The sequence below is a fragment of the Tupaia chinensis genome, unplaced genomic scaffold (assembly GCF_000334495.1).
Source record: "Tupaia chinensis unplaced genomic scaffold, TupChi_1.0 Scaffold000111_1, whole genome shotgun sequence".
Taxonomy (NCBI): Eukaryota; Metazoa; Chordata; class Mammalia; order Scandentia; family Tupaiidae; genus Tupaia; species Tupaia belangeri.
The window spans coordinates 2390759-2411801 of NW_006159575.1; the positions used below are offsets into that span (position 1 = coordinate 2390759).

General features: G+C 46.1%; 1 protein-coding gene across 1 annotated transcript in view; it reads right to left on the bottom strand.

The window, feature by feature from the left end:
* Positions 1-21043, bottom strand: part of GAK (cyclin G associated kinase) — a gene marked incomplete in the record, with an annotated part of 102613 nt that overhangs the window by 48436 nt on the left and 33134 nt on the right. Inside the window, 4 exon segments of the mRNA XM_014586055.2 lie at positions 2239-2351; positions 2676-2811; positions 4661-4750; positions 13317-13442. Coding sequence (XP_014441541.1) covers positions 2239-2351; positions 2676-2811; positions 4661-4750; positions 13317-13442 — 465 coding nt within the window.

The following is a 21043-nucleotide window of genomic DNA, read 5'->3' on the forward strand; positions in this document are numbered from 1 at the left end:
AAAGCACATGCCCTCTGGCAATAAAAAGTCAGAGCCACAGTTCACACCTGCCCCATGCCAGGAGAGAACACACAGCACCTGTGCCCTGGGGCTATAAGCCACCAAACTAACCCATTTTGTCTCTACCTAGCTTGTTATAAAATACAAGAAAGAATTTCAATGCCTCTAAATGGTCAGCTTGAACCAGAGGCACATTATACCGCTACTCACACAGCTCCATGCGCTAATACTCGGGGTGACTCAGAGGAGGCAGCTGAGTGTTTACCTCACCCAGGAAGGGCCCACTGAGCGCCCACCACTCTCTATCTATAACACAATCTGATTGTTTATATCCTTGAGTTACAAATTCTATTTTTCTTCTTTTTCTTTCATTTTCCCCCCCCAATCCGTTCAACCATTTTAAGCAGACGTATAGCATGTGAAATCTCAGGACATACTATCATCTCGGGTTCTGGGAGCGAGGGTTTTCCCATCAGCTACCTCCTGGGGGAACAGTAAGTGTACTTCCCCGTGAGCCCTCCCACTGTGGACTCTTCTCAGGGAGTCAGCAGGCCCCAGCAGGGGCATACTGTTACTCCTGCTGGCTCTGGGCTCCAGAAGGGTTATGACCAGATACCCTCAGGCATCTCTACTGACCACCGCGTGAAGAGCTTGGTACACTCCTGATAAAGAGTGGCCCCACAATTCCCTGTACATCTGTCCAACCCACTAGTAGAGGGCCAGCCTGACGTTTCCATAAAAAGTCAGCAAGAGAGATCAGGATATGGCAGGCTCCAGGTCATTCCACTGTAGAAAACTGCCCAGGATTCGGCTCCTCTATTCTCTCTGAAATCAGCCCCAAACCATCACTTCCCAAAAAAACTTCTAGATGAGGTCATCAGCGACATCACCTCTCCAACTTCATCTCGCCTGACCCCTTCAGGTGCTCTGTGTCAGCACAACTGGCCCCTTAAGACCTATTCCTGGAGTCTCCACAGGCCTAGGCTTCCAGAGGGAGGCACCATCAGCTCTTCCCCCCTTATCTACACTCTGCATCCTGCCACTCCTCCACCCCAACCCATGTAGCCATTGCTGCCTCCACAGGAATTGCAAACCTTGACTCTCCCCAAACCCACCATCTCTCACCGGGTCCCCATCTTCCGATAAGGACTAGGACCAGCCTCTCTGACCTTTCTTCCATGCACACATTTAGCCCTTCAGCAACACAGAGAGCCAGCCACCCAATAATCAGAATCACTTCAATGATTCAGGCTAATTCTGCTTCTAGCTACAAAGCAATAAAAAGGAACCAACAACTATTTAAAGATAAACAAACAAAAAAACAGCCTAAACAAATGAAGCAAGAGTTCTGGGTCTCCAAACCAAGACCCCCAAGAGAGGAGGTCCTCGTTCAGGAAATACAGATGAGGCCAGGGTGGCTGGGGCAGCTGGAATTTATGGATAGAGCACAGAGCATAGGGCCAAGAGAGTGGGGGCTCTGGAAGCCTTCAGAGCCCTGTCTCCTGACCAAAGTCCTGAACTGTATACATAGGCAGTAGGACTCACAGACACTTTACTTGTGCCCTGTGAGTATGGGCTGGACCTCATGGCTACTTCCAACTACAAGAATCTGGTCAAGCTGATGATGGGCTATATCCACAACTCATCAGAAAAGACCATGAGGATATTCCTGGGCCTACATCCTGTGATCTGCAGACCCACAGGAAGCATGTGGCCATGTGCCAATCATCCCTGAATGCTGCCAGCAGTCAAATGCAACTAGAATTGGACCCTTCTTATGTCAAGCCCTGAGATGACTAGAGCCAAGAGACTAGCTAAGCAGAGGACCAACTAAGCCATGACTGGATGCCTGATGCCCCAAAACGGTGAGACGTCAAAACAAAACAAAAAACCAAACCAAACCAAACAAAAACAAAACACCTCACAACACCACCCAAAATGGAGAAGAGAACTACGACATAGCACTTAGGAAGCCACCCTCCAAGTTTATCCTGGCTGGGAATGTCAAGTCCACAATGCAGATACCTGCAGAGCTACAACTCTAGGGATGCACCTGAGCTGAACCCCAGGCTGCCATGTTGGGGCTCCTCCCCTGCACAGTGGCTATGAGCCTTCAGGGGTCCTATGACTCCACACTGAAGTGGATGAAGGACCCATCAGGTAGCACTGAGAATATGCGATTACAAGCAACACCTTGCAAGTCCAGATGTAGCTGGCGCAGCTGAGTGATCCCCTTACCTCCGTGATGGGTGCCTTGGGGTTCACGTTCCTGGCAGCCGCGATCTCCTGCAGCTGGTGCACCACCTCAGCAATTGACAGCCGCTCCTCGGGGTTAACCTTCAGCATGGCGCCTGCGGCAGAGGCACAGCAGCAAAGCTCGACCCCAGGGTCTCCAGGACAGGATGGCACCACCCTGCTCTTGCAGAGGTTACGAACCACCAGAGGCCACTCCTTTTACATACATTACTGATGTTAAAAGTAGGTGAGGGAATAATGAAGTGAAGAACAACAAAACTGAATAAATGATCAAAAACAACTATTTAGAGCAATGTACATTCACTGAAGGGGTGTGAGTTGGGGAGTACAGACACCATGGTCAGGTGAACAACACCCAGAACAGAGAGGTCTGTCCTTTCCAGGCCCCTGTACCAAGTTTGGGTTACATGGGAACTTACGAATGAGATCGTGGAAGACTGTGTACCGAGTATCATTCAGAGGGATCGAGTACTTCCCATTGACTATTCGAAGTTTTGCTCCATCTTCAAACGGATGCTGTCGGAAGCACAGCAGGTACAAGATGCAGCCCAGGGCCTGCAGGGAGAATGGAGGCTCAGAGCTAGGATGGAGATGTGGGCTGAGAGCCCAGGAACAGTGAAGCAGTCACGGAGGGCAGCTCTTTCCTCAGGGGATTTTGGAGGGGAGCAATTAAGACATGACTTCAATCTTTCATTGGTTTCATGGATGACACACAAGGTTATTAGCAAAGGAGCAGTATGTGCTCTTGGTCCTGACTTATGAACATCAACCTTGCTGAGCAGTTAGCTGTGGCACTCCTCACAGTTTGTGAGAGCCTTGTGTTTCTCATCCTTATCCACCCCAAATAACTATTAGGATTACAGTAGTAAACAAACTTCAAAAGATCCCTTCACAATGAAATGGTTCTCACATTCAAATATTCTGGATCCACTAACCAGTGAGATGTGGATTCCTCTGTGGGAGGGGCCTGGTGCCCATCTCATCCCTGGCATGGCTGGGCAACTATTGAGGAAAAGCTCCTCCGTGACCTCTCTTAGCTATGAGAGGTCAAAGCACAGAGTGAAGGCACAGAGGAGTAAAATAAACAAGGATGAAACGTGCAGAGTCAGCTAAGGATTCCCACAAACCTAGCCCTGAACCAACTACTGGCCTCTTCTCATGAGTTATTCTACCTACAACATCCCACTATGTGAACACAGAGGAGGAACTGTGGTTATTTCAACATCAAGATTTTATATAGCCAAGAGTAACATGTCACATGGGACAATCTGCTAAAGGGCAGGTTAGTCCTCAGGCTAGAATATGGGCTGATAGTCACGCCTCTGGTGTCGAACCATGAAAGTTCATAAAGAAGCAGGAAAAGTCCCTATCATTTCATGCAGGCAACCAGGACTGCCATCAGTCATAGCCTTGGAGAGGAGCAGGGAGAAAGCAGAAGCAGCACCCAGATCAGGCCCTGCCATCACACTAGCCAAGCTCTGACCAAGGGAGGAGAGCATGCCAGGGCCAAGTAAGGCAGTGACACCTCAGGACTGGGAGCTCAGGGGTTAGGCATAAAGGTCAGAGCAGGTGCAGATTAAATCTCAAGGCAGGTCCAGCTACAAGAGGCCAACCCAGAGCCATCTGACACACCAACTGATTCCTCTTCAATCTCATCTCCACTACAAGTAGTCATGAGCTACTCTTTAAGAAAATAACTCTTCTGGGACCAGCAGTTGGCGTAATGGCTATGTCACTGGGCTCCCATGTAGTCGACCGTCATTCGAGTCCCGAGCCCGGTGGCTTAAACTCACTCCGGGAATGTGTGCAAGCTTGTCCAGGATCCCGAGAGGAGAATGGAGGAGAAGGGATTGCAGTGTGGCCATCTCCCCCAGGGATTGATTTCTGTCTCTCTGTCTCTCTCTGTCTTTCTGGCGAGCCTACATGCCCTATAGCAAAAATCTCTTAAAAAAAAAAAAAAAAAGGAAAGAAAATGACTCTACTAAGAAAATGAATATGAGCAGCGCTGTAGCACAGTGGTTAAATGCTCTGCATAAAGAACCAGATACCACATAGCTCACCACAGTTGGATTCCTGGCCCCAGAGTCTTGAAAATCACACTAGGCATATATGCACATATGCCCAAAATCCTGATATAGGAAAAACAGAGGAAATAAAGATTGCGATGGGACCACGTCCCATTCGGGTGTATTCTCTCTCCCTCTCTCTCTGGCAAGTGCATGTGTCCCTTTTGGCAATTGAAAAGGAAAGAAAAAGAAGAAAGAAAGGCCAAGGGAACATGCTGACCCTGAGTCACAGGGAAGACTAGGATCTGTGGCTGCCTGGGGGCCCAGGATAGGCACATGTGTGGGTTCTGGGTGTCCGACTGACTCAGACACAGGAGTACAGGCACTGTGGACCTCACCCAAATATCCTGCTTCTCGCCGATTGGGAAGTTTGAATATAAGTCTATGATTTCTGGTGTTCTATACATGGGTGTCGTGTTCCTCGTGATCTGAAGAAGAAAAAAAAGAAACACAAAACATTTCAAAGGAAAAATTATATGCAAGTCAATATTTTAAATTTTGCATTAATGCCCTACGAAATGCATAGCAGGTACGACAAGCGCTCCCACCACGTTTCAGGAAGACGTCAGTCCCTTGACTCCCTACTCACCTCCTCCACCCCCATTTATCCTCAGATTAATTCACTCCTTGAGACAGGCTGAGATACTCTTCTCCATGAATCTCTATGGCCTCCCATGTTTAATAAAACAACCATGCCAAAATTCATGCACCACACATTCTGTTTTGTTTGTTCAGTTGTCTTACCTAACACTAGAACCTGCTCCAGAATGGCTACTAATAGATAGGCTTTTGTGAGTTGTATTATTCTAGAGAAAAAAAGGAAGCACTGTACTATTGGGTTGTCGGAAAAGCACTGTATTATTTGGTCTCCTACAAAATAATAAAAGAAACTTCTAGATAAATCCTAGTAGAGAACACAGAAGGCTTTAAGAAGAAATAATCAAATTTACTCACATACACAGAGAGGGACAAATGACGAGGAGACCCACAGGGTCCACACTCCTGCAATGCTGGTACATAGTAAACAGAAACACTGATTCCAAGTTTATACATTCAAATAGGCCTGAGGTTAGTGCCACAGCCTGAAACAGGCAAATGTTTCTCAAGCACAATGGGGGAGAGAGAACAAAAGGAATGGAGGGTAAGCTATCCTCTACTAGAGGATAGCTATTCAAGAGTACCTTCCCTGAGGATGGTGAAACAGTCAGATGTAGACCAGGAGGGCAAGGGACAGTACCCATAAAGGCAGACATGTACGGCATATATAAATAATTGCTACACCTCCTAGAGATAAACAATCAACCCAGAGTGGGAAAGAGGCTTCAACAAATACTTTAGAAGCTACACCCTAGGGTAGGTGACTAGTGTGACCAGGCAGCACGGGCAAGGCCTGTATCTTCGACCATCCAATCGTGGGGCAGCATCGAAGTGCACGATTCTGAACTATTGTGTGTGACATACTTCCACTAAAAACTTCACTTGTACAAACTATGGCACTGGACCTTCAACCCAGCAACCCCACTTCTAGGATTCCACCCAGGAGACACTATGCACAAGAATGACCATGGCAGGACAGTCCCCGTACGTGCTAAAAACAACCTAAACAAGAGCATAAGGCACTGGCATACAGACAGGGGGTATGATGTGCTACAAAGACACTAAGATGAGCTCAGCCAACTGCGAGGCATGGCTTCTAGGAAATACCAGTAAGTAAAACAAAAGAGTCAAAAGAGTAGCACAGCGTGAGGGAAAATGGAGCTGAGCAACATACGTCTACCTGCTCATGACTAGGAAAGACATTTGGGAGGGAGACTGAGACCTGGGTAGAACCACACCAAGACTCCAAGGTGGGCTGCAATGAGCAAGAAGCTGTGAGGGGAAGAGGATATAGGGCAACTCTGTATTTTTAGTTCAACTTTTCTGTAAACCTCAAATTGCCCTAAAAAATAAAGCCTATTGTAACTAAAGAAAAAAGAAAAGCCTACATTTATCTCAAATGAGTAATATACCCATTGAAAGAGAAAATCATCCCAGGAATTCTGAACACAAAACTTGACAGGACCTTGTAGTCTTGGCAGCAGATGAGGTGGGAAAAGCACTACAAGTAAGCCCTGAACTCTCAAGTAGTTCTGTTTCCTCAGTGCCATGAGCAGGCAATCCTCAAGCCCACCACAGAGCAGGACTGAGGGCTAACACTTGGCAGGGCTCTCAGCAAGGAGGCAGCAAGGGGTCTGAAGTCCTGGGAGACACGCCAGGGCTGGAGGCACTAGAGCAGTCCCACAGTTCCTACTGTGACAGACACGTGTACATGTGCATGCCTCTGTGTGCTATGTATGTGAATGCTTCTGCTCACCCATGCCCAGCAGTGATGAGCACATCTGTGCTTAGACCATGGTCTCTACTGCCATGTCCCACTCTAAGGCAACAGGGTTCCTCAGAGAAACGGCAACTCCCAGGGCAGGGACGCGGTAGGTACCAGGTGAGCCCAGAATATCCCCAATTCTAGAAAGTAGGTAAATGCCCCAAAATGATGGGAAAATGTCAAAAAAACACACAGGAGCCAACGTGAAGCAAATTCAGAACATTTTACTACCAGTTACTACCATTTTACTACCTTAATTTTACTAATTAAGGACACACTGAATCATGACCATGGAGAAAATGGAACCCAAAAGTCCTTGTGAATCAGAAATACAGGAGTAGGTGCAGGAGCTCCTACCACAGCCATGAAGTCACCCCGAGGGCAGATTGCAAGCATCAAGAGGGAACTGGGAAGGGTGAGTTATACTTAATGCACCCACACAGGTGTTCACAACACAGGGGAGAACAAGAGAACCACACAGACTGCACCCTGCCTGGATGATCCAAAGGAACACACCCAGAACACCTGCACCCAACAGCAGAGAAGGCTGCACTCCATGGGGGACTGCCGGTGGAGAAGGCTGCACCCAACAGCGGAGAAGGCTGAACTGACATGGGGGGCTGCCGGGGCACAACTCCAACCCTGGAGGATGGGCCTCCGTCCTGTGCTCTAGTCTAGACTCAGTCCACAGCCTAGGCTCTTCTCTGGACCTTCAGGCTCTGCCAACTAACTTACAAAAGATCACCAGCTTTGGACATAAACATGTGTGGCACTCTGCCGGCATGAAACACACCTCTGACTTAGTAATGGGACACCGGAGGAAAGTAGAAGCTCTTCCTATGATAAGAACTCTTTGTTGCAAGAGAACTCTTTCTCCTAAGTGTCCCTTTTGGTAGCATGCCAGAATGATTCTGCCCCACAGTGACAGCAGCCATGCCTCTTTCCCATGTGGCCCGATGGTACCAGAAGTAGCTGTGAACACACCTCATGAAAGATCACCTGGCCCACAGCAAACTTTACTCAGACAGCACTTCCACAGCAGAGGCTTCCCCTCAGCACTCTCCCCCAAGTATCTCCACACCCTAGAAGCTTCCTACCCCATCATTTGTGATGGTTTCTCTGTCCTGGATTGTTTTGCTTATAATTTTACAAAGTTTTTTTTTTTTTTTTTTTTAGAGGCTTTTGCTAAAGGGCACATGTGCTCACCAGAAAGACAGAATGACAAAGAAAGAAAGCAAGAAATCACCCCCCAGGGGGGATGGCCACACGGCAATCTCTTCTCCTCCATTCTCCTCTCAGGATCTTGGGTACGCATGCACATGCACCTCGCATGAGTTTAAGCCACTGGGTCCAGGACTTGAACCACAGTCGACTACATGGGAGTCCAGCGACATAGCCATTATACTAACTGCTGGTCCCACAAGTTTTTTTTTTTTTTAAAGCCACCCTAAACATTGTAAGTAGGTTACTTCTTTCTTTTTTTGGAGAGGTTTTTCGCTACAGGGCGCGTGCGCTCGCCCGAAAGACAGAGACAGAGAGACAGAAAGCAAGAAATCACCCCCCAGGGGTGATGGCCATGCCAGAATCCCTTCTCCTCCATTCTCCTCTCGGGATCTTGGGCACGCACGCATGCACATGCGTCCGGCGTGAGTTTAAGCCACTGGATCCAGGACTCGAACCGTGGTCGACTACATGGGAGTACAGCGACAATAGCTATTACACTAACTGCTGGTCCTAAGTTTTTTAATGAATGTATAAGCTACCCACAGGAAAATGCACAAGTTGTAAGAGTTGTAGATGGGGAATTTTTAGAGTGGGCACACCATGGAGTCCCCACCAGCACCCCTGCTCAGAGCTGCCATACCCTATAGCGTCTGGTCTATGCCCTCCTTCCTAGGGCAACTCCTCCTGGCAACCACTAGAAGGATAAGTTCTGCCAGTTTCCTACTTCCTTTCTGCCTGGCGTCTCTCCCTCCATAGGCAGTTGCATACGGCTGTGGTTTAGCTCATGCTCAGAGTACACGCCACCCAGTTTCCTGCTGGGGTCTTCTGGATGGAGCACCTGAGCTTCCCAGGAAGGTGTTACTTTTAAACATTTTTTTTAAATGGCTATATTTGGAATGATGAAAAAGTTCTGGAGAGGAATGGTGATGTCGGCTGCACAAAACCATGAGTGCACCTAATGTCACTGAACTGTACTTAAAAACGTTACAACTGTAAATTTTAGGTTACGTGTATTTCACCACAATCTTAAAAAGACTGGACCAGCCTGTAGCAATGCTACAGGTGGTAGAATCCTGTTGTGTAATGCTAGAACCACATGGGAGGCCTGGGTTTGTATCTCAGGTCACACATTCATAATCCTAGCTGGTTAAAAAACTGAGGGAGGAATTATGGCATGGCAAGAACCTATCAAGGGTGCACACCTCTCTCTCTCTGAAGGGGGTACAACCTCTTTATCTCTCATATAAGATAAAGTTAAAGAAAATTAAAAATATCCAAGAGGACAGTAGGTGATGTAGTGGTTAAGGCACTGGATTCCCACGTGGCTGACTACAGTTCGAGTCTCAGAACCAGTGGCTTGAAAATCATGCTGGTGGTGGGACCAGCAGTTAGGGTAATGGCTATGTCACTAGACTCCCATGTAGTCGACAGCGTCGACCGTGGTTTGCGTCCCGAACCCGGTGGTTTAAAACTCACGCTGGGCGCGTGTGCGTGCGTGCCCAAGATCCCAAGAGGAGAATGGAGAAGAAGGGATTACAGCGTTGTCATCCCCCCTGGGGGATGATTTCTCGCTCTCTGTCTCTCTGTCTCTGTCTGGTGAGTGCACACGCCCTATTAGCAAAAACCTCTCCAAAAAAAAAAAGAAAAGAAAAGAAAATCATGCTGGTGGGCAGGTAGTTTGGTGGTTGAAGTGCTGGACTTCTACACGGCCAACCATGGTACAAGTCCTGGACCTGATGGCCCAAAAATCACAACAAAGTAATAGATAAATAAGTAAATGTTTTTTTTAAAAATGCTAACAGACAATCACATTGGTCGCATGTGTGTACATGCCCGAAATCCCAAGAGGAAAATGGAGAAGGGACTGTGGTGTGGCCCTCTTTCCTAGGTTTTGTTTTGTTTTCTTTTCTTTTTAAGGTTTTTGCCATAGGGTAGATGTACTTGCCAGAGAGACATAGAGAGACAGTGAGTGGGAAAGTGAGAAATCACCCCTGGAGAGGATAGCCACACTGTAAACCTTTCTCTTCCACTCTTCTCTTGGGATTTTGGGCATGCATGCACAGGCACCTGGTGTGATTTTCAAGCCACTAGGTCCAGGATCTAAACTGTAGTCAGCTATGTGAGAGTCTAGCACCTTAACCACCATGCTACCTGCTGGCCCTGGGGGATGATTTTTCGCTTTCCTTCCCTTTCTCTCTCTCTCTCTGGTGAGCACACGTATCCTATGGCAACCTTCCCCCACCCTACCCCCCCAAAAAAGACAAGAAAATAGCCATAAGACATTCAGAGCCAGATTCGGGTGAGGAAGATGATGAGAGACAATATCCACCCTGGTTTGCTTTGTGTCTCAAGCACCAGCCCTGACGGCAGTCTGGAGAGACAAAGCCACTTGGATTGTGGAATCACGGAATCTGTTCTGATTTGGCTTATGGAGACATGCCGCAAAGAACACTGTGGGCTACAGTGGGCTACAAAGAACATTGCAATAATGAGAAAGCAAAGGTAACAAAGAAACAAAGTGACTAGGAAACAGGCTCCAAATGCCACCTCTCACCTCTTCTTCCACCATGGCTCGCTTCTGGGCACTCCAGCTGTAGTCAGGGTAGTGAGAGATGGTCGTGGCACTGCCAAAGTCACATAACTTAATGGTCCCTTGGTTACTAAGCAACAAGTTTTCAACCTGTAAAAGTCCAGAAAACAGTCTTTATGAACTTCAGATGGAGACAGAGACAGGACTTTAAAGGCATTAGACAGGACAGTGCCTTATTACACACAGCCCAGTCTCCTGCTCTACGGCCGAGTTCCTGGGCTGCCCAGACCACCTCGAGGATGTGAAAACCCCTGCATGCCAAGAGTGGCTATGCAACTAGGTCCACGCTCACCCAGACTGAGGTACAGAAGGCTGCCCAAACCTGGGCAGAGGGGCTTCAGAGAGAGGGAGCTGGCCCAAGAGGCAGGTCCTAAGAGTATGAGAGATTTCCCACAGAGGTCAGCAAAGGGGACTTCCTCAAAGAGACAATGTGATGCCCTCAATTCTTTCTGATCAAAATCAATATATATACATTTAAAAATACCTAATTCAGAAAAAATAAAAGGAAAAATGTTAACATCAACTGCAAATTCAAGTCCTGGACCTGGAGGAACTTAAAAATCATGCCAGGCATGCACATGTGAGTACCCAAATCCTGAGAGAATGGAGGACAAGGGATTACAGTGTGGCCATCCCTCTACGGGGGTGATTTCTCTCTCTCTCTCTCTCTCTCTTTCTCTCTCTCTCTGTCTAGTAAGCACAGGTGCCCTATGGCAAAAACCTAAAAAAGAAAAGAACTACAAATGGGACAAAGATAACCCAATTAATAATGTGGAACCCCAAACAATCAAAGACTTCAGAAAAGTCAGAAAATAACATTTTAACTTGCCGTATATAACCACATTCAAGAAATTAAGAACCGGGGGCTAGCAAGTGGTGTGGTGGTTAAAATGCTGGACGCTCCCACATGGCTGACCACAGTTCAGGTCCCGGACCTGGTGAATTGCTTTCTCGCTTTCCCCCTCTCTCTCTGTGTCTCTCTGTGGTCAAATTAAAATAAATGAATAAATAAATAAATAAAAATAAAAATTATTAAAAAAAAAAAGAAATTAAGGACCTAGGAATAAGTCTGAGAAAAGACAGATAAAAGCAAGCACCTTCTCTAGGCTCTGGATCATGTTATATTATAGTCTACCCAAAGTTTCCAGTGGACTCTCTTAAAGGAAACTCAAATTCCTTATGTAGAAAATCAGACTCCTCATCCTCTGCTAAATACCACTTTTCTTCCAGTGTTTTCTTTCTCTCTATGATCTCATCTTAAAGCACAGAAACTGAAGAGTAATCAGGACAATCATCGCTGTCTTATTCCTTGTTTTGGACAATGTATTTTCATCTTCCCTAAATGTGTATGTGGAAGCCTTAATCCCAATGTGATGATATTTGGAGGTGGGGCTTTTGGGAAATAAATAAGATTAGATTAGATCATAAGGCTCAGGCCCTCATGATGGGATCAGTAGCCTTATTTAAAAAAAAAAAAAAGAAAAAAAAAAGGACACATCTTTCTGCACAACCATGGGAGGATGTAACAGAAAAATAACAGTAAGATTTCCAAAAACCATAAAGGAAGCCTTCTCCAGTCTCAACTCTACTGGCACCTTGATCTTGGACTTCTCAACTTTTGGAACTGTGTGAAATAAATGTTTATTGTTTAAGCTGTTCAGTCTACATTATTTATAACAGTGTGAGCCATCTAAGACACTCCTACCATATCTAATTATCAAACATTGAATTTTACTTCTTACCTCTCTCAAGTATATCCATTTATCTTGACCTCCATCATAGCCCCTTTAAGCAACCATCAGCTTATCTCTGAGCTCCTAAAGACTAATTACCAAATTACCCTGTGTCCATATTCTAACCATACTATGTTTATTCTCCATATTACAGCATTGAAATAGGCCCACAAATTATAGATTTCCTGCTTCTATTTAGGATGATGAAAGCTGGAAAGAAAATTGACTCTCATCCTTTCAAAACATACACTCACACAAACATGCACTGATAATCTATTCTGAAAATTCAGTGGTTTCTTGAACCACGTATAGAGCAAAGGTCACAGAACAAGCTACTCACCTGAAATCCAAGGAAGACAGGTGGCTATGAGGAGATGGGATGCTAGCAGCACCTTGCCTGGAGACAGGTGCCACAATACAATGCTAAAAATAATTCAGCTAAAATTCTTAAGAAATTGGTAAAAGCCTAGTGTGGGCTAATAAGTGGATACAACTCCTGGGGATACAAGTATACAGGGAGTTCATTCCTACTGGCAGATTCATCTGTTGGATCTCCCTGGCTAATCACAAAAGGAGTCCATAGAAAGCATTGCTTGTACCTGGTGTATTTATTAAGTAGCCAGGTCTGGATCTAAACTGTAGTCAGCTATGTGAGAGTCTAGCACCTTAACCACCATGCTACCTGCTGGCCCTGGGGGATGATTTTTCGCTTTCCTTCCCTTTCTCTCTCTCTCTCTGGTGAGCACACGTATCCTATGGCAACCTTCCCCCACCCTACCCCCCCAAAAAAGACAAGAAAATAGCCATAAGACATTCAGAGCCAGATTCGGGTGAGGAAGATGATGAGAGACAATATCCACCCTGGTTTGCTTTGTGTCTCAAGCACCAGCCCTGACGGCAGTCTGGAGAGACAAAGCCACTTGGATTGTGGAATCACGGAATCTGTTCTGATTTGGCTTATGGAGACATGCCGCAAAGAACACTGTGGGCTACAGTGGGCTACAAAGAACATTGCAATAATGAGAAAGCAAAGGTAACAAAGAAACAAAGTGACTAGGAAACAGGCTCCAAATGCCACCTCTCACCTCTTCTTCCACCATGGCTCGCTTCTGGGCACTCCAGCTGTAGTCAGGGTAGTGAGAGATGGTCGTGGCACTGCCAAAGTCACATAACTTAATGGTCCCTTGGTTACTAAGCAACAAGTTTTCAACCTGTAAAAGTCCAGAAAACAGTCTTTATGAACTTCAGATGGAGACAGAGACAGGACTTTAAAGGCATTAGACAGGACAGTGCCTTATTACACACAGCCCAGTCTCCTGCTCTACGGCCGAGTTCCTGGGCTGCCCAGACCACCTCGAGGATGTGAAAACCCCTGCATGCCAAGAGTGGCTATGCAACTAGGTCCACGCTCACCCAGACTGAGGTACAGAAGGCTGCCCAAACCTGGGCAGAGGGGCTTCAGAGAGAGGGAGCTGGCCCAAGAGGCAGGTCCTAAGAGTATGAGAGATTTCCCACAGAGGTCAGCAAAGGGGACTTCCTCAAAGAGACAATGTGATGCCCTCAATTCTTTCTGATCAAAATCAATATATATACATTTAAAAATACCTAATTCAGAAAAAATAAAAGGAAAAATGTTAACATCAACTGCAAATTCAAGTCCTGGACCTGGAGGAACTTAAAAATCATGCCAGGCATGCACATGTGAGTACCCAAATCCTGAGAGAATGGAGGACAAGGGATTACAGTGTGGCCATCCCTCTACGGGGGTGATTTCTCTCTCTCTCTCTCTCTCTCTTTCTCTCTCTCTCTGTCTAGTAAGCACAGGTGCCCTATGGCAAAAACCTAAAAAAGAAAAGAACTACAAATGGGACAAAGATAACCCAATTAATAATGTGGAACCCCAAACAATCAAAGACTTCAGAAAAGTCAGAAAATAACATTTTAACTTGCCGTATATAACCACATTCAAGAAATTAAGAACCGGGGGCTAGCAAGTGGTGTGGTGGTTAAAATGCTGGACGCTCCCACATGGCTGACCACAGTTCAGGTCCCGGACCTGGTGAATTGCTTTCTCGCTTTCCCCCTCTCTCTCTGTGTCTCTCTGTGGTCAAATTAAAATAAATGAATAAATAAATAAATAAAAATAAAAATTATTAAAAAAAAAAAGAAATTAAGGACCTAGGAATAAGTCTGAGAAAAGACAGATAAAAGAATTCCTATACAGAAAACTGTAAAATACCAGCCACATTTTAAAATCCAGAATAAACAAGGAACCAGGCTATGCTCCTAGCGTGAAAGGTACATGCTTCAGTGCTGTCAGACCTGCACCAGCGCTCCAGGACAGGGTCTACAGCCTACGGTCCATGAGCCAATTCGTGTGGCTCTTGTGTGGCTCATAGCTAGGAGTGGTTTTTATATTTTTAATTGACTGGGGAAAAAATTAAAAATTAAAAAATTAAAAATAAAAAATTACTAGTAATTCATGATGTGAAAATTATACAAAATTCCAACTTCAGTCTAAGTTCTACTGGCACACAGCCATGCCCACTCACGCTATCTGTACCCGTTTCTGCAGTATACAACAAGGCTGAAGAGCTATAAGACTGTTTGACACACAAAGCCAACATTTTCCTAGGTTAGCGCTTTACAAAATAGTCTGCTGGTCTAGCCAGGTGGTATGGTGATTAAAGTGGCTGGATCCCACACAGTTGAATGCATGGTTTGAGTACTGGGCCTGGCAACTTAAAAAAATTTTAAAAAATGCCAAGTGTATGTGCATGCATGTCCAAAATCTCAAGAGGTTGAAGGAAAAGGAACTGTATAGTGCTCTTCTTCCTGAGGGAGAGGGATGCTTTCTCACTTTCTCTCTCTCTGTCTCCCTGCAGAGAGCACATGTATCCATTAACAGACTGAAAAAAAAAAAAAAGTCTATCAAGCCCTGCTCTCCAGAATGTCATCGCAATTCCAATCAAATTCTCAAAGACTTTTAGATAGAACTCGGTAAGTTGATTCAAAAATTTAGATGCAAAGAGTCAAAAGGGCCAAGACAATACTGTAGCATCAGTTTTAAGCCTTTTTAAGAAGCACTGGTGGGGGCCAGCAGGTGGTGTGGCAGTTCAGATGCTGGACTCCCACATGGCTGACTGAAGTTCGAGTCCCAGACTTTGCAGTTCGCTTTCTCACTTTCTCTCTCTTTTTCCATCTTTCTCTGTTGAGCGCACATGTCCTGTAGCAAATTTAAAAATAATAATCGTGATAATAAAGAAAATAAATAATTCTTAAAAAGAAACCGTTCTGGTAACAGGACAAAGGAGCTTCAGTCCAATAGACAATTTAATGAGCTCCACCAAGATAGCACCACAGACACCAGACACCACACCCATGGCACGGTGGCAGGAGCAATGGGAGGGGATGAGGCTTTGGGGAACACCAGGTACCCACACGAGAGAAAAGCTTTGATCCCACCACACACACAGCCAACCAAGGGAGCCTCATCTCTAAACATTAAGGCAAAAACCACAACTCTTAAATAAGACAATATAGAAGAATTTCTTCCTGACCTAGAAAATATAATGACTTCTCCACTGAGGTAGAAACAGCACTAACTAATATCATAAAGGGATTAGTAGAATGCCCTAGCTCAAAGAAACAACACCATCAAAGACTACTATAAGGTGGAACCACAGAAAAGACGTTTATACACATAAAACCAGCAGAGTTTCTATAAATGAAAAAAACTCAATAGAAAAGGAGGCAAGACACTTTAACAGGTACTTCCCAACAGAGGAAGTAAAAATTCCAATGAATACACACAAAAAGACGGTCAACCTCATTAAGAGAAGGAAACACAAATCAAAACTACACGACCTACACACCTGGTACGGTGAGAGTCTGCAATGATACCAAGAGCTGCCAAGAAAGGAGCTTTGGGATCCATGTGTGCGAAAGGACCATCAGGGTTAGAGGCACACGCCCTCCCTCTGATCATGTGTTCAAGGCTTCTGTCCTACGGGGGCACCTGCTCCACGACCATGGGTAAACAGGCTGTCCCCAGGGCACAGCCAGCACCTTCACCATGGACAAGGAGGTAAAATGAATTTTGGCTTCCAGTAGGACAGACAGACACAGTCAGCTGCCATCTTCAAGGTGTGGACCTTACACAAGACAGTGGGCTCTGAAACCAACAGTGGGCAAAGAACCCAGACATAAAACAATGTGTAATGTGGGACCAGCAGTTAGCATAATGGCTATGTTGCTGAACTCCCATGTGGTTGACTGTGGTTTGAGTCCCGGACCCGGTGGCTTAAACCCACGCCAGGTGCCTGTGTGTGCGTGCCCAAGATCCCGAGAGGAGAATGGAGAAGGGACTGTGGTGTGGCCATACCCCCTGGGGAGTGATTTCTTGCTTTCTGTCTGTCTCTCTCTGTCTTTCTGGCGAGCACATGCGCCCTATAGCAAAAACCTCTCCAAAATAATAATAATAATAATGTGAAATGCACGATGCTGCTCATATAACCTCTACCAATAAAATATAAATCACACTGAAGAAGAACGCAGAACACACAGCAATAAAGTAATGTAAATATACAATTACCGTAAGTGAGGACAGTGCCACCTGTAGAGGGGGAGGCTTGCAGGGAATGGTCTTGTGGGAGAGGGGCCTGGAAGGACATGCCACACCAGGGAGCTCTCTTAGGGTACACCGCATAGGGGCCCTACTGTGTGCCCATTTCATAGCCGCTATGTTCAAGCAGCATACACAGCAGCAGAACAAGGAGCGACAGCATGTCTCGCCTGCTCCTCTGCAAGGTGCTACTGGAGGGCATCCGCAGGCCACAAATGAACAGCTGAAGGAGGTGCAGTGTTGGTCCCACCCACTATCGAGGTTTCTGGCCAAGACCCCACTGAGCAGCAAAGGCACTTGTGACTAGGAGGACAAGTGATGTCAAACCTCACAAATATTACTTATTAAAGCCATCCTTTTTCCCTTTTTGTGCTGGGTCGGCCAGTGGTGTGGTGGTTAAGGTGGCTGTATCTCACATGGCCAACTACCAGTTCAAGTCCATGGCTTAAAAAACATGCCAGGTGCACGTGTGTGCATGCCCAAAATCCCAAAGGGCGAATGCCAAAATCTCGAAAGGAGAATGAAGAAGGGATTGCAGTGTGGCCATCCTCCACCCACCTCTGGGGTTGGTACTTTCTCACTTTCCTTCTGTCTCTGGCAAACACACTGTTATGTCCTATAACACACACACATACACACAAACATAACAACTCACCACACTTAAAGACATAAGAGAATCCACCAACCATTTCAAGTCCACCAAGGAACAACTATCCAGATGGAAAAAACAAAGAAACAAACAAACAAACAAAAACAAGATTTTTCATATACAGAACTCGACAGAGCTCTGTAGAGCTGGCTCATTGAGGAGAGGCCCTGATTTTCCAGGTCAGAACCAGGCCTCAGGCACTTTGGTTTCCAGAAACCATGAGGTTTTAGGACTTTGAAAAACCTTGCAGCTAAAAGCAACTAGGAGTGCTGAAAAGAATGGTAAAAGGGAAAAAAGGAAGAAAAAGTATGAAGAAAGAACAGAAGCAAGAAAGATGTGGGAGGGAAGGAAAGAGAGAGGAAAAGAAGGGTTACTGATGCACGCAGGGCAGGTGCCCAGAAACAGAGTGGACTGTGCTGTCCCCACACTGCCAAAGGGGGCACCAGGCCAAGGAGTTGGCTCCAGACCTTGCAGTTATTAAGACAGGCTCTTCTTTTTTTTTTTTTTTCAGGAGACATTTTTGCTATAGGGTGCATGCACTCACTGCAGAAACAGAGAGAAACAGACGGAAAACGAGAAATCACCCCCAGAAGGGATGGCCATGCTGTAATCCCTTCTCCTCCATTCTCCTCTTGGGATATTGGGCATGCACAAACACACAAGTTTTAAGCCACTGGGTCTGGGACTCGAACCACGGCTGACTATGTAGGAGTCCAGCAACGTAACCATTACACCATCTGCTGGTCCCTAGACAGAGTCTTCTAAGGTACGATTTTCTAGGCCTCTCCAAGCTCATGTGACAAATAAAGAAGACAAGAAACTAAATGCCTTCCCTATAGGTAGATTTCCAATATAATGCAAAATGGAAAACATGTATCCCTCAACCAGAGAAATGTAAAGAAAACTGCCTTTGAGAACGCTGACCCTGAGTGTGCTGGAGGGCGAATAAGTCTGAGAAGGAAGAACGGCAGCAGGCCTCCTGGGGCTGTTTTCTCAAGTTTTCACCATGGGGGGAACCCAAGGTCTCCTTCCCCTTCCCGCCCCACACACACTTGTACACTGGGGACAAGATACTGAGTCTTAAGCCACACCAGCCAGGCTATCCCCGTTAGGAGTGGAGGTGAGTCTGGAGAACTGCGTGGGCAGATACCTGCATGTGCTGAGTTGGCCGCAACTTTGGGTATAGGACCAGGTGGGTGTCCAGGAGGAAAAACGGACACAGCCCCACATCACACATGATCAATTCCACATAGACTAAACACCTGACATGAGAAAGGCTGACTTCAGCACCCTCAGAAGAACAGCCCTGAGGGGAGGATGGAGGAGCAGTATCTAAAATGCAGCTCTCTAGTCTCTGAGTCACACTGTGGAGCAGAGGCCTCACCAGCCTCCTGTGCCTCTGCCTGAGAGGTAGGGTAGGGAGGTAGCATTTTGTTGGGTCTTTGGGAAAGTCATGTTACATTTTTGCATAGAAATATATGACATGATTTTTCCAACAACCTAATAGAGTACTGAAGTTTAAGAGATCACTCTTTGGAGAAAACTGGGGAAGGCTAGCAACATCCTGGACCAGAGATGATACTCATGGATTATTTCCATTTGCTGGGGTAGTAATGATGCTACAATACACAAGATGCTCTGATCTCCCCAGAGGTGTGTATACAAGTATCTGAGAGTGAAATGGCTTTAAAATTCTACCAAAAACCTGATTCAGTGAGCATGACAAGTGGTCACTGTGGTCAGAGTCAGGGTGGAGCTTCATGAATGCTGGGTAATTCTCACATTTGGATTTTTGAAGGTACAATAAGGGCCTACCAATGATGACACAGCAGGAGGGTACTGCTGCACAGTGGTTGAGAACACATGAGGCCAGGTTCAACTCTCAGCGCAATAAAAACATGATAGGCAAAAGTACCTGTGGACCTAGCTAACACGGAGGCTGAGGCAGGAAGGACTATGACAGAACAAGACCCTGTCAAAAAATACCTGTCTCTCAGGGCCAACAGGTGGTGTGGTAGTTAAGACACTGGATCCCACATGGCCAACTCTGTCGTATGAGTCCCGAACCAGATGGCCTGAAAAACACATCAGGTGTGTGTGCACGCATGCCCAAAATCCCGAGGAGAATGGAAAAGAAGGGATTGGGCATGGCCATCTCCCCTCGGGGGTTACTTCTCACTTTTCCTCTCTCTGTTTCTCTCTGTCTTTCTCTGGTGAGCACGGGCACCCTATAGCAAAAAATCTTAAAAATAAAAAACAACAACAAAAACACTCTCTCATTTAAAAAAAAAAAACAGAAAGAGTAAACATTAGGCCATATTTGCAGCACATACAACTTAAAAAAAAAATTTTAAAAACCCAAGAAGTTCCAACAAATCAAACACAAAAAGCCAACAGAAAAACGGCAAAAACCACAAAGGAGGTTGACTGAACAATAGGGCACTAATGACTATAAATACAGTTAACATTCAACTTAATGAATAACCAGGAAATGGCTAAATCCCTAACCAGAAGGGCAACTCCAAGTATGGATGACCTTGTGGCAAAGTAGTAGTCTCCATGAGATACAGCCCACAGACCAGTTCTTGCCCACAGATGACACCTAAACCACAGTGAAGTGCCAGAATGGCAGCCACGGAAGAGGAAATGCAGATGTGCTGGGAGGGCCAGGACACTCAGGGGGAGGAGCTCCTTGCTCACTGAGTCAAGCAAGTGAGGGGACTGAAACCACATTCCCTTCTCCACCTGCAGCTCCTGCAAAAACAACTCAGGAAGAGGAAGAAGCCAAGGAGCAAGGAGATAAGGCCCTCCTTGTGCTTGAGGGACAAGTTCCTGCTTAGAAGAGCCTCACAGTTTCGCTTCCCAGTTCCAAGGAGTTGAAAACTATCCCAAGGACCAAGAAATGGGAGTGTAGGAGCTCTCAAGGGACAGAGTGCATGCTGAGGAGTCAGGGGGGCCCCAGTACCCCTACATCCACAGGTACATGCCCTTATCCACTGCTCCTGATGCGAACTGGAGCAAGCAAACACCCAGCATGAGAATAGGGAATCTGAAATAGCCCTGGGTGGAACCAGGTGGGTGGTAGGAGGGTTGGATCCCCTGTCATGGTTTGTGTTAAGAAGCTCCTATAGGGGCCAGCAGATAGCATAGAGGTTAGGTGGCTGGACTCCCACACAGCTGACTGCAGTTTGAGTCCCAGACCCAGTGGCTTGAAACTTATACCGTGTGTGTGTGTGTGTGAGTGTGTGTGTGTGTATGTGTGTGTGTGTGTGTGTGTGTGTGTGTGCGCCCAAGAACCCAGGAGGAGAATGAAGGAGAAGGGATTGTGGTGTGGCCATCCCAGCAGGGGGGATTTCTCACTTTACCTCTCACTTTCTCTGTCTGTCTGTCTGTCTGGCAAGCACATGCACCCTAAGGCAAAAACCTCTACCAAAAAGAAGCTCCTATATACATCTCAGATTTCTCAGGTAAAGTGATCATACAGCCTCACTGCTAAAAACTTCTGACATCCTAAGCTAACTGGATCATTGGCAGGGATG